Source organism: Pongo abelii, chromosome 18, assembly GCF_028885655.2.
Source record: "Pongo abelii isolate AG06213 chromosome 18, NHGRI_mPonAbe1-v2.0_pri, whole genome shotgun sequence".
NCBI classification, from domain to species: Eukaryota; Metazoa; Chordata; class Mammalia; order Primates; family Hominidae; genus Pongo; species Pongo abelii.
Genome location: NC_072003.2, coordinates 14,396,869 through 14,413,289, shown reverse-complemented (window position 1 = coordinate 14,413,289; position 16,421 = coordinate 14,396,869). Strand labels below are relative to the sequence as shown.

At 39.1% G+C, this 16,421-nt stretch overlaps 1 protein-coding gene across 2 annotated transcripts in view; it reads left to right on the top strand.

The window, feature by feature from the left end:
• Positions 1-275: 275 nt before the first annotated feature.
• ERCC4 (ERCC excision repair 4, endonuclease catalytic subunit) overlaps positions 276-16,421 on the top strand; it is a 32,182-nt gene continuing 16,036 nt past the window's right edge. The window contains exons 1-8 of one of the 2 annotated variants that reach the window (XM_002826141.4): positions 276-510; positions 2,166-2,346; positions 6,689-6,884; positions 8,149-8,356; positions 10,813-10,993; positions 12,256-12,384; positions 14,273-14,383; positions 15,227-15,824. In XM_002826141.4, coding sequence (XP_002826187.3) covers positions 304-510; positions 2,166-2,346; positions 6,689-6,884; positions 8,149-8,356; positions 10,813-10,993; positions 12,256-12,384; positions 14,273-14,383; positions 15,227-15,824 — 1,811 coding nt within the window. In that variant the 5' untranslated portion in view covers positions 276-303. Of the gene's footprint in view, positions 703-2,165; positions 2,347-6,688; positions 6,885-8,148; positions 8,357-10,812; positions 10,994-12,255; positions 12,385-14,272; positions 14,384-15,226; positions 15,825-16,421 lie in introns of both variants that reach the window. The other variant, XM_009250485.3, reaches the window with a different exon arrangement.

The following is a 16,421-nucleotide window of genomic DNA, read 5'->3' as shown; positions in this document are numbered from 1 at the left end:
CGCCAGCCCCGCCAGGTGACTCTATGAATCTTCGGCTCCACTCGGCTCTTCTTCGGCTGAGTTCGGCCAACGCTCCCCTTCTCAGGTTCGGCTCTCTTCGGCTTTCTGAGAGCGCGCCTGTCCTGGCCTCGGCTCCTCTTCGGCTGCGTTCGGCCCACGATCATCTCAGTCTCGGCTCTCCTCGGCTACGTTCGGCTGGCTGTCGTTCTCTCGGACTCGGCTCTCTTCGGTACAGTTCGGCCTACTCTCATCTCGGAGTCGGCTTCCTTCGGCTGCGTTCGGCCGCGACCCGGAAGAGCTTCCATGGAGCCAGGGCTGCCGGCTCGACGGACTGCCATGGCGCCGCTGCTGGAGTACGAGCGGCAGCTGGTGCTGGAACTGCTCGACACTGACGGGCTAGTAGTGTGCGCCCGCGGGCTCGGCGCGGACCGGCTCCTCTACCACTTTCTCCAGCTGCACTGCCACCCAGCCTGCCTGGTGCTGGTGCTCAACACGCAGCCGGCCGAGGAGGTGCGGCCGCGCTGGCGCGGGAGTGAGGGGACTCCGAGAGTGTTGAGGGCCTCCTGAGCGGATGCGAGGCCTCTGACAGGAATGGAGTGTCTCTGAGGGGGATTCAGGCCCCTGACACTACGCGATGACACAGAGAAGGATGGCAGGGGTCCCCAGGGGGATGCAGGTCCCTCACACTGCGGGAACACAGACGTATGTAAGGGGTCGCGAGGAGGATACCGGTCGCTCACACTGTGCGGGGACACTGAGAAGAATTGGAGGGGCCCCGAGAAGGCTGCAGGTCCCTGGCAGGAGTTGAAGAACACTAAGAGGAATGCCAGTCCCTGACACTGTGCGGGGACTCTGAGAGGGAAGGGAGGGGTCCCAAGAAGGATGCAAGTCTTTGACCAGAGATCAAGAACACTAAGAGAAATGGGAGGAGTCCCCAGGGGGTTCGGGTCCCTGACACTGTGCAGGCACAGTGAGAATGATGGAAGGGGTCCCAAGAAGGATGCAATTCCCTGGCAACACTAAGAGGGATGGGAGGGGTCCCCAGAAGGGTGCAGGTCCCTGACATGGGTGCAAGGGTACTGAAAGGTGAAGGGGCTCTGAGTGGTAGGAGAGGATCCGAGGTCCCTGCGGGGGAAGGGCAGATGTCGGAAGGAGGATCTGGATAGGAATAACGGGAGGGTCCTGAAGTTGGCCATTAAGGGAGTTTCTAGGGGCGGAAGGAAGGTCCCTGAAAGGGAACAGTGATGAGGATGGAAGGGTCTCTGAGGGTGATGGGTAGACATGAAAGGAGATGCTGAGGCTGGAAAAACCCAATAGGAAAAAGGAGGGACCAGGAAATAGGGCATTCACCAAGGCTGTGTTAAGAGGGCCATAGGGTCAGAGAGGGATTGGAGCTGGACGCTGAGGATGTTGGCAAAGGTTAACTACAGTTAAGGAGAATGGAGAACACTAAGAAAGATGGAATGGGGCTACACCTGGGGCTGGGGGGTGTTGAGAGGGGACACAGCTTGGTCTGACAAGTCTGATGATCCCCTAGATAGATCAGGTGGCCAGGAGAAAAATGTCAGCTGAGAAGAGTGACCACAGTCTCTTTGAGGGCAGGGACCCTGTTTGATTCATCTAGGTATCCCCAGTACTTGGCATAGGGCCTAAGGCAACACACAGGGCCTAGTAAAGATGGTTTTAAACTGGGGATATAAATAAACCAAGCCAAGGGACCCAGTGACATGAAGTCCGTCTAGGATGGATCAGCACAGAACTGATAGTCTAAAACATTGTCTGGGGAAAGGATTCCCTTGTTATCATCTCATAGGATGTGCTTGGCTACAAACCTGGCTTTGGTGGGAAGTATTTTCTAGGTAGCAGAAATCTTTTAATCCAGGCTTTTAAAAGTTTGAGGTTTTTGTGTGTGTGTGCATATGTCATTGTAGTTGAGTGCTGATAATGACTGAAGTGCAATTATTCCTTAGTGTAAACCCCAAAACAAGAAAACATCATTAAATGTAGACTGGTTGGCTGAAGTTACTGTAAAGAAGTAACTTAGTGTGTATATTCATTATTAAGTTCATTATCTCAGAGAAAGACAGCACATTATTTTAAATATCTGACCTATTAAAAACTACCCTGTATTAAATAGCCTACTAATCAAGTTTGATTTGATTTAGGAGTATTTTATCAATCAGCTGAAGATAGAAGGAGTCGAACACCTCCCTCGCCGTGTAACAAATGAAATCACAAGCAACAGTCGCTATGAAGTTTACACACAAGGTGGTGTTATATTTGCAACAAGTAGGATACTTGTGGTTGACTTCTTGACTGATAGAATACCTTCAGATTTAATTACTGGTAAGAATTTGAAATCTTATTATTTGTATGTAAATTTGTACTTTTTTTTTTAAGTACAATTTCCATTTTATTTTTCTCCAGAGAATAGTCTGTCTTCAGTCTTGAAGGACTCAGCTCCCTACATCACCTTTGATAGGGGTCGTGGGGCAGCACCCACAGGTCTAAATCGGGTTGGGGCGTTCGGTCCTTGCAGGCTTCACAAGATCGATTCCTGACTACTTTGTTGTGAATTGCACAACTCACACAGTAATTTAGCTTCACATACATCTTGGGAAGCACATAGGCGTCGAAGACACTCGCTTCAGAAATGTCGCCGACTGCTGTGGCCTCCACTATGTTTTGAATGACGAATTTCCTGATGGCTTTGTCCTTGGGCACATATCAGGCACAGTTCATGCAGCAAATAGGCTGCACGTGGCCGCAGCCCTTTTTGGCACAACCATTGTCCTTTCTTTTCTTTGTCATCTTGGAGGCACGGACCGGAGAGGGTATTTTGTACATTTTTATTTTTGTCTGTCTCCTCTGCTAAACACTCTACTAGAACCTTCTAGTGGGCACTACTGGATCCTTTTGCTCAACATTATGCTTCCAACTTTCATCATGATACTTGACACATTGTAGATGCTCAATAAATATCTATGACCCGAATAAGTGACTAAATGTTAGATTAACTTTTCCTTGTTTTCTAAGCTCTTATTGAGTAAATACTTGCAATTCGTTAGCATTTGCTTTTAGAACTTAATCAGATTTGAAATGTTTATAAATAATCTTTGTATATTTTGTAAAATATTTAGTTTTCCTCTTTAAGATTTTTTTTTGGCATTATTTGAAATTAAATCAAGTAGTTGCTTGCTTATTTTGAGGAAAAATTATTTTAGCTAGAATTAAATAGAAAAGAAATTCATTTTCATTATCCTTTCAAAAACCTTTTCTGATGTCCCCAAAGCTAATGTAGGGGCTGTACCTCTGTGCCCTCATATTACCCTCTATTTCTCCCCAGTCATAGTGCTCACAACACTACATTATATTTATGTGTTTGTTTGTCTCACTCACAAGATGAGCTTAAGCACAAGGAACAAGTTGTTCATCCCAAGCTAAATAACTGGTACATGGTAGGCACTAAAGACATACTTGTGGGTGAATGATGGATGGATATAGTACTGTGATCATTAGTGAACTTCTGGAGGCAGAGAGACTCTGAAATTCATCATCTTACTTCCCACCGTATCTGTCATATTGCCCTGAACCTAGATGACCCTCAAGAAAAATTTGATAAATGTGTGAATGAATGCTTCAATGGTAAACCGATTGAAGAAGTTTGATTACTCTTTTATAACTTTTATAATTGTTATAAACAGTATCATAGGCTCACCTGATTTTGAATGCTAACACCCTGCTTACAAAGCAAACTCCTTAATTTTCATTAACCCCAGTTTTCTCATTAAGAAAACAGTGCCTCCTAAAGTTATTATAAGGATTAAGTTAATAAAATAATTGCTTAGTATAGTGCCTGGTATACAACAAACTCTTAGTAATTCATACCAAATAAAATTGGCCTTTTATAACCAGAAATCTTGATACACCAGTCTTTGACTGTTTGCTGCTTTCTTATAAGCTTGGTTTTACTTTATTTTTTAAATTAATTAAAAAAAATTTTTGTTGTTGTGTTTGAAACTACCACTAGATGTCAGTAATATCCTGTGACTTTCAGTTACAGTGCAACCTAATTAGGCAGAGAGCAATGTGAATCTATGCAACGTTGAAGTCTGGCTTATCTGTAGCTCCTAATGAAAAATGCCAAATTCCCTCCTCCTTTCTGATCAAAGCCCAGCCAGTAATGAAGCTGGAGCTGTTACTGATGCTTGGCTGAGTAGAATGTAAATGAATGTCAAAAATGAATTCTTTTGAATTCTTTCATCCCCTGGGATCATCCCCCAGGACTGACCAAAGGGCAGTGCGTGAAGTGCAGGTAACCCTCTGGAAAGGCTGAATCCCCAGCCCCAACTTCTTCACCTGTCACCACCCATTATTACCACCACACCTCACCCTGGGAGTCCCTGCTAACCAGAACTCCTAACACGTGGGAGAACTATATAAATATCTGGTGAGGTTGTACTCTGAAAAGAACAGGACAGGAGGATGCTTTCATTGCCAAAACTGACCCTGACATCTCCAGACAGAACTAAGAACACACTTTCTGGGAAATATATATATGTATTTTTCATTTACACTTTAGATTTGTGTACCCAGTGCTGTGCCCCCACTTTATAGTCATTCAACAAATCTTTAACTCACTAAGGGTCCCTTGTTTGGCAGGAAGGGTGCTGAAGACAGATGAATGGGACAGTATGGTGAACTCGTGAGTTAGACTGCTTCTGGGTTTGAGTTATCTTCATTTTGCACCAGCTGTGTATTTTTAGGCAAGTTTCTTAATTTCTCTATGCCTCAGCTTACTCACCCGTGCATTGGTGATAAAGATAGTGCCTTCCTCCTGGATTGTCAGGGTGAAATGAAATGCTTACATGTAAAATACTTGGCAGCATGGCACATAGTAAGCGTTCTCTGATCTCTGTGGTCTCTGCCTGTTGATGTTACGATGTTTCTGTTCTCGGGCAGTTTAGTGGAGGAGACAAGTAAAGAAGTAGTTGTAGTACAGTATGGGTACAAAATGTCATAGGAACAAAAAAACTAAAGTAGGCTTTTGTGGAGCTAAAACTCCTCCCAAAAACCTAACCTGCTTCTATTATTTTTATTTTTATTTTTTGAAAAAGGAGTGTCTTGAGTTGGTGTGACTAAATAGGAATAACATGATTTTACATATGATTTGGAACCTTCGGCCTCCCACTTGCTTGCTGGATGACCTTGGTTAAGTTGCTTCCCTTCCTTGGTCTCATCATGATACCTACCGCATGGAATTATCATAACAATTAAATGAAATAAAAATCTATAGAAACACCTAACCCAGTTACCAGGGATGTAGTCTTAGTTCTCTTCTTCCTCCTGGGTTGCAACCAAAATAAAGACAACTTTTTGACGCGCAACATTTTCTTAAATTGAGTTTCTCCTTTTCTTTGGAAGTTCATTTTTATTATTCTTGACTCTACGTAGTATTTCAATCCAGGCTAACAAAATATGGCCTCTTAGAGTCTTTGGGAAAACCCAACAAGTAGGTACAGAATATTTTCTGAGTAGTAAATTAGTTATGTACATGTATTGGGTTATTGAAAATCCTTTGTCTATAAATTCCTAAATAACATTATTAATTTTTACTATATTTGGAAAATAATTTGCTGAGCTAGAGTAAATTTAGCTCCATCCACCTCTATCCAGAACTTAAACATTAAAATAGTAAAATCTGAGTTTAGTTTATTGAACTATTAGAAGGGTCATAAATCACTGTTAGTATCATTGTCCATACCCTTCCAGATATGAGAACTGGATCAAAAGCATGCAAGTACCATTATGCCAAATATATGTAAGGTAACCAGCTTGATTTAGGTCTAAAAGACAGACTCGTCATGGAGTAATTGAGGTTTTGATCTAGAAAGGATGTCTGTATGCCTTTATGTCACTCATGTTTCTCCCTAACTTAGCACTAATCACACTGCATCAGATGACACAACATATATGAAAGATCTGGGTCAGTAGTCTCATTTCATAAATAACAAAGCATGTATAATTGTTCTTATTTTTGAGATTCTGAGGTGTTATAATCATGCACACCCCCAAAGACATGTACTAAGTATGTCGATTGAAGGTTTTTGTTTTAAATGGACTAATTTACCTCTGAATTGACTACCTTCTGATTCTGAAAATTGAATTCCTCTAATAGGTAATGTAGATGTTGCCCAGACTTCCAAAATGTGGCTATTTTGTGTAGTCCACATCTGATTCATATATTCAAAAAAAAAATTCATGACCTACTTTGCTTTCAGAAATTCTTCCTCTAACATGCCAGAAACACCCCACCCCAGGGCCTGTGCCCTCATTGTCCCCTCAGCCTGGCAGACTGGAACTCTCTTGGCCCAGATGGTCACAAGGCTCCATCCAGCCTTTATTCAGATATCACCTTGGTGAGACCACCCCTCATACATTCTCCCTCTGCTCCTTCTCTGTTTCATTTTTTCTTCTCAGCACTTGTAACATCCTAAATATTTTACGTATTTATATTGTTTATAGTCAATTCCTCGAGGACAGGGATTTATGTCTGTTCTGTGCGTGGCTATATGCCCAGTCTAGAATGGTGCTTGTTCATTCTCATGTAGGTACTTAAGAAAAATGTGATGAATTAATGGAAATTACCTACCTGTTCTGTAGTTTAAATTACGTTTCTCCCCCTCAGGCATCTTGGTGTATAGAGCCCACAGAATAATCGAGTCTTGTCAAGAAGCATTCATCTTGCGCCTCTTTCGCCAGAAAAACAAACGTGGTTTTATTAAAGCTTTCACAGACAATGCTGTTGCCTTTGATACTGGTTTTTGTCATGTGGAAAGAGTGATGAGAAATCTTTTTGTGAGGAAACTGTATCTGTGGCCAAGGTAAAGAACATTATGTGACAAATAATGATGACATTATTTGTCATCTTTTTTTGTGAGATCTACCGTAACTTAGTTGCACTTTGATGTAATATAATGTAAAATTCATTGTGATTTTGTTTGATAGAAACTAGTCAGGTTTATAACAAACACATCCAGCTATAAATATGTATTCACCAAGTTTGTGATTTTATTTAAGTTGAGAGCAATTTGATGGTTACTTTTCTGCTGGTCCATCACATCCATCCAAGACAGCCACTTTATTCTTTCTTATACGTTTAGGGAAACTCCCAAGGATCTGGAGACCCACATATACAACAGCTTTAGGTGTACTGCAGATTTATTGGCTAAGATTACCACTTCTGCTTTGAAAATTACTCAACAGGGAAATAAAGCACAAAGGTTGTGAAGAAGTTTTGTTAATTTCTAGGAATAACATTAAGGTTTCAGTTTTCAAACATTTTTGCAACCTATGCTACCGTGTATTTTGGTTATAATATATGTTATTTTAAGAGTAGTTGTACACCGGGTGCAGTGGCTCACGCCTGTAGTCCCAGCACTTTGGGAGGCCAAGGCAGGCGGATCACCTGAGGTCAGGAGTTCGAGACCAGCCTGGTCAACATGGTGAAACCCCGTCTCCACTAAAAATACAAAAATTAGCCGGGCGTGTTGGCACATGCCTGTAGTCCCAGCTACTTGGGAGGCTGAGGCAGGAGAATCACTTGAACCCAGGAGGCAGAGGTTGCACTGAGCCGAGATCACACCATTGCACTCCAGCCTGGGCAATGAACGAAACTCCATCTCAAAAAAAAAAAAAGAGTAGTTATAGTATTTTTAACTTTCTTGATTATACCTTGTTTTAGGAGTCAACAAACTCTTCATGTAAATGGCCAGGTAGTAAATATTCTGGGCTTTGCAGGCCATATAGACTGTCACAATTACCCAACTCTATTATTGCCCAAAAGCAAGTATAGACTGCTTACATAAGTAATGGGTGTGACTGCATTCCAGTGAGACTATAGAAACAGGTACAGGATTTGGCCCAGACCGTAGTTTGCTGACCCTTACCTTATCTGAATAATACAGTGCTTCTATTCATTGAGGTTCAAAGTGTTTTTGAAAACGTTGTTGTTTTGCTTTTCATTTGTTTGTTGTTCTGCTTTTCATGTTGTTTGTAGCATTTATAAAAATGGGGTGTTAAACCAAGACCAGAAATATATAGCTGCTGAAACTCTAGAAAATTGTTGAAAAATATTTGTCTCTTTAGGTTCCATGTAGCAGTAAACTCATTTTTAGAACAGCACAAACCTGAAGTTGTAGAAATCCATGTTTCTATGACACCTACCATGCTTGCTATACAGACTGCTATACTGGACATTTTAAATGCATGTCTGAAGGAACTAAAATGCCATAACCCATCGCTTGAAGTGGAAGATTTATCTTTAGAAAATGCTATTGGAAAACCTTTTGACAAGGTACTCTTTTTCCTTTTAAGCACAGTTTATTATGTTGTAATTTTAAAGAATGCAAGTTATTTTAATATTTGCAATGTTGTTGATAGGAATTTGCTGTTATTTAAGAATAAAATTGGAGGTCATTTAAAAACATAGGAAAGTAATAATTTGTAGTAAAGTATGTGGATTGGCATATAAGCATCACTCTGACTTTTGCAGTTATATAGTAAGTGATTATCTCTTATTTTAACTATAATCAAGAAGAAAATAAATAACTTTTTTTACTTTGAAATGACAACATTTGGATGTCTACAGGTAGAAGAGTTTTACATAAGAATGCTCCATAATTGTACATGAATTTATGATCTCTTTTATGGAATAAAAAATAATTCGGATGAGTTTTCATTACTGAGGAGTGTGAAACTTGCTCTGTCTTAAAATTACATTCTGAATTGAGGAAATGGTAAGACATCAGTTCCAGGAATTTTTATTCTAACTAATTGTTTTATTATAGATTAATATTGCAGATATATAAATGTCTACTTTTTCATTATAGATTAATATTATTACAGATACATAAATGTCTAGTATTGAATTGGAGATCCAGAAAATGCTGACCTTTTAGAAATTCTTGGCAGCCTTTTTGTCATATTCTGGTAGAAAAGGTTTCTGTCTTTTAAACTCTGAGTCAATCTCTATGTCACTGGCAATAATGCATGGTGATTATAAAAAAGGAAAAAATTAACTTCTTATTTCTCTGATTCTTCAAAAAAGTCAGTTGACTATGAATATTGATACATAAAACTAATTTTGTATATTCTGTTCCTCTATGCTTAAAGTTTTTTATGATTTAGTCCATGGTGATTTTTTTAAAATCCCACACAATCTTTTAATAGAATGTATATATCCCTAGAAAAATAAAATTGTAGCCTAACATATTTCACACTAAATTTCTGTTGATTATCCCCCTGGTTAGTAACAGTCACTTCATTGTTTTAGATACTCTTTTAGTAACCATATTTAAATATAGATATCCCATGTGTCTTGTTAAAATGTTTAATATTTTGTAGATGATTTTACAAAAAAGGCATGTAGTTATATATCCCAGTTTGTTCAGCATAGTCCCAGTATCTACCTGTTGTCGTGCAGTGATTGTAAATAGTGTATCATTTCTTTTTCCACAAGTGTGATTTAGACAATAAACTATACAGTCATCCAGATACTTCTCCTGCTCATTATTAAATTTGTTAGATAAGACTCCATGCAACGGTACTGCTTTTATATCAGGCTACAAATTTCTGATAAAAAATCAGATAATTCTGTACCTAAAAAGTTACAGAATCAGTCTGTGAAGGAAACATACATATACATAGCTGTGGATATGTAGGTACCTACATAGTGTATACATAAAGCTGTTCTTTGTTTTAGACAACATTTTGGAATCTTAAAAAATAATCGGCCAGGTGCGGTGGCTCACGCCTGTAATCCCGGCACTTTGGGAGGCTGAGGCGGGCAGATCATGAGGTCGGGAGATCGAGACCATCCTGGCTAACACGGTGAAACCTCATCTCTACTAAAAATACAAAAAATGAGCTGGGCATGGTGGCAACGCCTGTAGTTCCAGCTACTTGGGAGGCTGAGGCAGGAGAATGGCATGAACCTGGGAGGTGGAGGTTGCAGTGAGCCAAGATTGTGCCACTGCACTCGAGCCTGGCAACAGAGCGAGACTCCATCTCAAAATAATAATAATAATAATCAAAGTTAGTCCATTGTTAATTTAACAAATATTTTCCTATCATGAATCCACTTTAGAAAAAACACTAAAGAAATTTTTACACCAACAAATTAAGGTACGTTATTTAATTTGGTAATTCTTACTTAATTTGTACATGGGCATCAAACTAAATTTTTCATTTCTTGGTTATACCTTATTTTAAAGGTCAAAAAACTTGATACTCATGTACAAATTAAATAACAATGTACCTTAATTTGTTAGTAAGCCATCTGCTTGGTTTATGCCCTCTGCTTGGTCCATTTGGATCCCATGTCTTTATCCATCCAGGATAGTCAGAGTCAAACCTGGCAGGAATTGAACATATCTGAGCTACATGCTTAGATTCTGTTCATAAAAACAAATAATTGATTATCATGTTTGTCAGGTCTTTTCTCTCCTGACAGTAATATATATTTGGATGATAGATTGACTCTATCTGATCATAAAGATTCTAGCAGTAAGACATTCTTCTATATTTGAAAATTTAAACATTATTATTAGAATTTTATTAACTGAAATGTTCTAGCCACTTCCCTGAATAACGTTTGCAGTTTTTTATTGTAGTAAAATATATATGACATAAAATTTACCATTTTAACCATTTTTAGATATACAGGAAATAATCCTTTTGAAAGTATGATTTGTATAAAGAATAACTATACTTAACGTATTTTAGCAATACCAAATTTTATTCTTGTTTTAGACAATCCGCCATTATCTGGATCCTTTGTGGCACCAGCTTGGAGCCAAGACTAAATCCTTAGTTCAGGATTTGAAGATATTACGAACTTTGCTGCAGTATCTCTCTCAGTATGATTGTGTCACATTTCTTAATCTTCTGGAATCTCTGAGAGCAACGGAAAAAGCTTTTGGTCAGAATTCAGGTGGGAGATTAAAATACTAATAGTATTCTAAGCTGATTTGAATAAAGTGTTAGGTTTTAGGGGGAATCAGCTGTGAAAAGTACTATATTCAACTATATGTTATACTGAGATTTCAAATTATGTTTTATGTTCATAGCACAAAGATGTAGGTTTTATTGATAGCTAATGTTTCCGCCTACTTAACGTCTGTTCTGTATAATAATAAATATTCATATCCGTTCCGGGCAATTTTATTTCTAGAAAAGACTGTGTGTAGTACAGGCAGTCCTCAACTTAGAAATAGGTTGTGTTCTGGAAGTTTAGTTGTTAAGAACTTAAAATTCATTTTCCTCAAAGCAAAAGCAAGGGAGTATGGGGTTTCCATCAGCTAGAGTGCCAAAGACTGAAGAGCAGAAGAGATTTGTAGGGAAATATACATATACAGCTGGCCACCATCTTGTTTGGCTACCACTGTTTTGGCCTCTGTCACTGTTTGACCAGACCAGCGGTTTTCAAAGTGTGGCCCGTGAACCCCTGGGGTCAAGATTTAATACAGTTAATAATTCTGATGCTCTTTAGGGACATTCTTAAGTGATGAACTGCAGAAGCATGACAGTAAAGAATGCATTGAATGCCAGTACACTTTCATGGCACTGCCTTGGTTTGTGCTACGGCACCAGCATGTACAATTATGGAGCATTCTTATGTAAAACTCTCCTACCTGTAGATATCCAAATGTTGTCATTTCAAAGTAAAAAATGTTATTTATTTTCTTCTTGATTATAGTTAAAATAAGAGATAATCACTTACTGTATAACTGCAAAAGTCTGAGTGATGCTTATATGCCAATCCACATATTTTACTATAAATTATTACTTTCCAGTAAACCAAAGAAGCTGTTTTAAATGACCTCCAATTTTATTCTTAAATAACAGCAAATTCCTATTAACAACATTGCAAATATTAAAATAACTTGCTTTTACACCATCACTGGAAGTGTCAACACAGTGAAAAAAGTCAAATAATGTCATAGTATCGTTATGAGAAAAGTTCTGACATCACATAGCCCTGAAAACATCTTGGGGACCCCTGGGAGTTCATGGACCACACCCAGAAAAGCACTGGTCTAGCTGAACAGTGACAGATCACAGTAGTGGGAGGAGGTGTGATTGGCAGGAAGACAGGATGACAGCCAGTTACATAGGTAGGTCATGTGACCATCAGAGACTGTTTTAAATTAACCATAAATTGATGGCACTTTTTCTTTTAACTTTTCATATTAGGTTGGCTGTTTCTTGACTCCAGCACCTCGATGTTTATAAATGCTCGAGCCAGGGTTTATCATCTTCCAGATGCCAAAATGAGTAAAAAAGAAAAAATATCTGAAAAAATGGAAATTAAAGAAGGGCAAGGTATCTTATAGGGTTAAGTCTTTAAATGTGTTTTTTATTTCAGTATTTGGTATGGAAATTTAAAGTGCAATTTAAAGTCGTCTTTGGCCATGTGAAAAGTGTGTTCCTTGAAGATAAATGTATGTATGTTTGTTATATGTAACGTGTAATGTATGTCGAAAGTATATATGTAAAGTATATGTGTAATGTATGTCGAAGTATACAGCAAGGCAAGTCTTGCAATCTATTGCCCAGGGGTTCCAAATAACAGATGCCAAATATCGATCAAAAGTATGCTACATAAGGAGCTATATATTGATTTTTTTAAAACTTGAAAGTAATTATTATTTTTGAGTCAGAGTGAAGTTGGGGCATGGTGGCACACACCTATAATCCCAGCCCTTTGGGAGGCCGAGGCAGGAGGATTGCTTGAGCCCAGGAGTTCAAGACCATCCTGGGCAACAAAGCAAGACTCCATCTCTACAGAAAAAATTTTAAGGCCGGGCTCAGTGCCTCACATCTGTAATTCCAGCACTTTGGGAGGCTGAGGCAGGCCGATCACCTGAGGTCAGGAGTTTGAGACCAGCCTGGCCAACATGGTGAAACCCCGTCTCTATTAAAAATACCAAAAATTAGCCAGGCGTGGTGGCGGGCACCTGTAATCCCAGCTACTCAGGAGGCTGAGGGAGGAGAATCACTTGAACCCAGGAGGCAGAGGTTGCAGTGAGCTGAGATCACACTACTGCACTCCAGCCTGGGCAACAGAGTGAGACTCCATCTCAAAAAAAAAAAAAAGCTTTTAAAGTAGCCTGGTGAGGTGATGTGCACTTATCATCTCAGCTACTTGAGAGGCTGAGGGGAGCCCAGGAGTTCAAGGTTACACCAAGATATGATCACACCACTGTACTCCAGCCTGGGTGACAGAGTACGACTGTGTCTCAAAACTAATAAATAAAGTCAGGATGGAATATTTGAATATCCTTTTTAATTTTTAAGCAACATAAATATACTAGAAAGAGGCAAATATGGGTTTTATTCCAGCATCTATCTAGTGATACCGTAAATATCACTAGTTTTTTAAGGCATGGGATAGGGTTAATGCCTGCTTTCTGCCTAGTTTAAAGGTCTGTTTCAAAACTTAATTGAGGCCGGGCACGGTGGCTCATGCCTGTAATCCCAGTACTTTGGGAAGCCAAGGCAGGCGGATCACCTGAGGTCAGGAGTTCGAGACTAGCCTGACCAACATGGTGAAATCCTGTCCCTACTAAAAATACAAAATTAGCCGGGAGTGGTGGCACATGCCTGTAATCCCAGCTACTTGGGAGGCTGAGGCAGGAGACTTGCTTGAACCCAGGAGGCAGAGGTTGCAATGAGCCAAGATCATGCCATTGCCTCTAGCCTGGGCAGTAAGAGTGAAACTTCGTCTTAAAAAAAAATCTTTTTAAATAAAACTTAATTGAATATATTATTGTTGTGTTTGTGTTTGAATGCTTATAGAAACAAAAAATTTAATTGTTGTCTACTTTTATCCATGTTCAGGATTATGAAAGTCATGGGGATTTTAGAAATAATAAATACTGTCATTCTGTACCGATGCCTTTGTTTTGTATAGCTGCTTACATATAATGTCACAGAAACAACTAACATGGAATGGTCTCTCATTAGTGACCATGCGTATAACTTTCTACCAAGGCATTTTGAAAGCCATATTAGTGGTTTGAAGTATCTTTCATTTACACCTTAAGTAGATCTTTTTCAGGAAAGCAGATTCCATCTAACATTATAAAGAAAGCTTAAATAAATGGGCATATGTACTGATGCTCATGTTATCTGTTGTTTTAAAAGCCTTTGGAAGACTTTTATGGGTAAATATTATCACATAGAATGAGATATTTTTATTTCTCTACAGAAACAAAAAAGGAACTGGTCCTAGAAAGCAACCCAAAGTGGGAGGCACTGACTGAAGTATTAAAAGAAATTGAGGCAGAAAATAAGGAGAGTGAAGCTCTTGGTGGTCCAGGTAGGAAAAAAGGAGATGAAAACATTTGCTTCCAAAATCTATCAAATGAGTCCTAATTTAATTAGCTCTTTAAAAGTAGTTCAAGACTAGCCTGACCAACATGGTGAAACCCTGTCTCTGTTTTAAAACCCTGCTATTTTATCTATAAAATGTAGACAAATAGATGGCAAATGAACACTGAGATCCTAGTGGCAACCTCATTTCTGTTCGTTTGATGTAATTTTCTCTAGGTTGAATCATTGTATATTCATGAAAGCAGGTTTTTTCACTAGTTGGGTTCTTAGGACTTCTATTTAAAGATTGAGCTAATCTCTACATATATTCACCAAGCTTTAAATCTGGAATCCCCAAGGAATAAACTAATGGGTCTCCTGTTTTATATCCTCAGCCAAGTATCTTTCCAAAGAAGCCTCAACTCTTCTATTACTTTAATATGTAATGAGCTGGTACAAACTGAAGACATTGTCTAAATTGGCAGAGGAGACTAAGACAATTCACAAAAGAGGAAAAATCCATTTGGAATTAATTTAGGCGTATATAAGATCCTCTGGAAAAAAATATTAATTAAAAAGAACTTCTTTAAAGCCCCATTACACCACAGTTGTACTTTCATAAGATTAAATAGTCTGGCTTCAACTTTACTGAAAAGATTTAAGTAATCTTGCCAGAGAGGAGAAAGCATTTGATCAATACCTAAGACCCTTTTTTAAATAGTTTGTAAATTGTGGATCTTTAATACCAAAGGGTAAGACGTCTTCCCTTCGGGTGAAGGAATAAGGGGGCACAGGGAAACTAGGAGGACAAGTGAGGTAATAGTAACATAATGTTGCTTTCTATTTTCAGGTCAAGTACTGATTTGTGCAAGTGATGACCGAACATGTTCCCAGCTGAGAGACTATATCACTCTTGGAGCTGAGGCCTTCTTATTGAGGCTCTACAGGAAAACCTATGAGAAGGATAGCAAAGCTGAAGAAGTCTGGATGAAATTTAGGAAGGAAGACAGTTCAAAGAGCATTAGGAAATCTCACAAAAGACCTAAAGACCCCCAAAACAAAGAACGAGCTTCTACCAAAGAAAGGACCCTCAAAAAGAAAAAACGGAAGTTGACCTTAACTCAAATGGTAGGAAAACCTGAAGAACTGGAAGAGGAAGGAGATGTCGAGGAAGGATATCGTCGAGAAATAAGCAGTAGCCCAGAAAGCTGCCTGAAAGAAATTAAGCATGAAGAATTTGATGTAAATTTGTCATCGGATGCTGCTTATGGAATCCTGAAAGAACCTCTCACTATCATCCATCCGCTTCTGGGTTGTAGCGACCCCTATGCTCTGACAAGGGTACTACATGAAGTGGAGCCAAGATATGTGGTTCTTTATGACGCAGAGCTAACCTTTGTTCGGCAGCTTGAAATTTACAGGGCGAGTAGGCCTGGGAAACCTCTGAGGCAAGTTATAAAGAATCACAGCTTTCAGTTACACAGTTCTTTAGGATGTAACCCAGAAAGTATACCAGTTGCATGTTAGTTTTCTTTAATATCCGTTACGATGCTGCTTATGTTTATGAAACCTTATTTTGCTTCCTGATGAATCTGGGAAGTTGGATAGGAAGGATGTCAAGTGTCACAGCAGAACAACAAACCAAGGGGACTGCTCATGTTCTCGTTACATGCTGCTGTGCATTCTGGCCTTTATTCTTTGGGTATTGGTTTGCAGTGTATGGGGTACTGTATCTGAAAAAGTCTGGGAAATGCATAATATTCTAATTTCTAACAAAAGTTAATGTAACTGTGACTCGGCTAAGTAATTTTAATCTTCTAAAATGTCTTTCCTATAAATTTTAAGAAATAACTCTAAATTACATCCACATAAAACTAAAGTGTTGGGGGAATTACTGTACTAGGTTTTCTTGAGTTTCAAGAAATATCAGATGAAACATCTACAGAAATATCAGATGAGAAAATGATGCCTCCCAAAGAAGATAGTGTTCTGGCTTTCCAATTATCTGAGGGGAAATAAACAGCAAAATTAATATCCTGAACTCA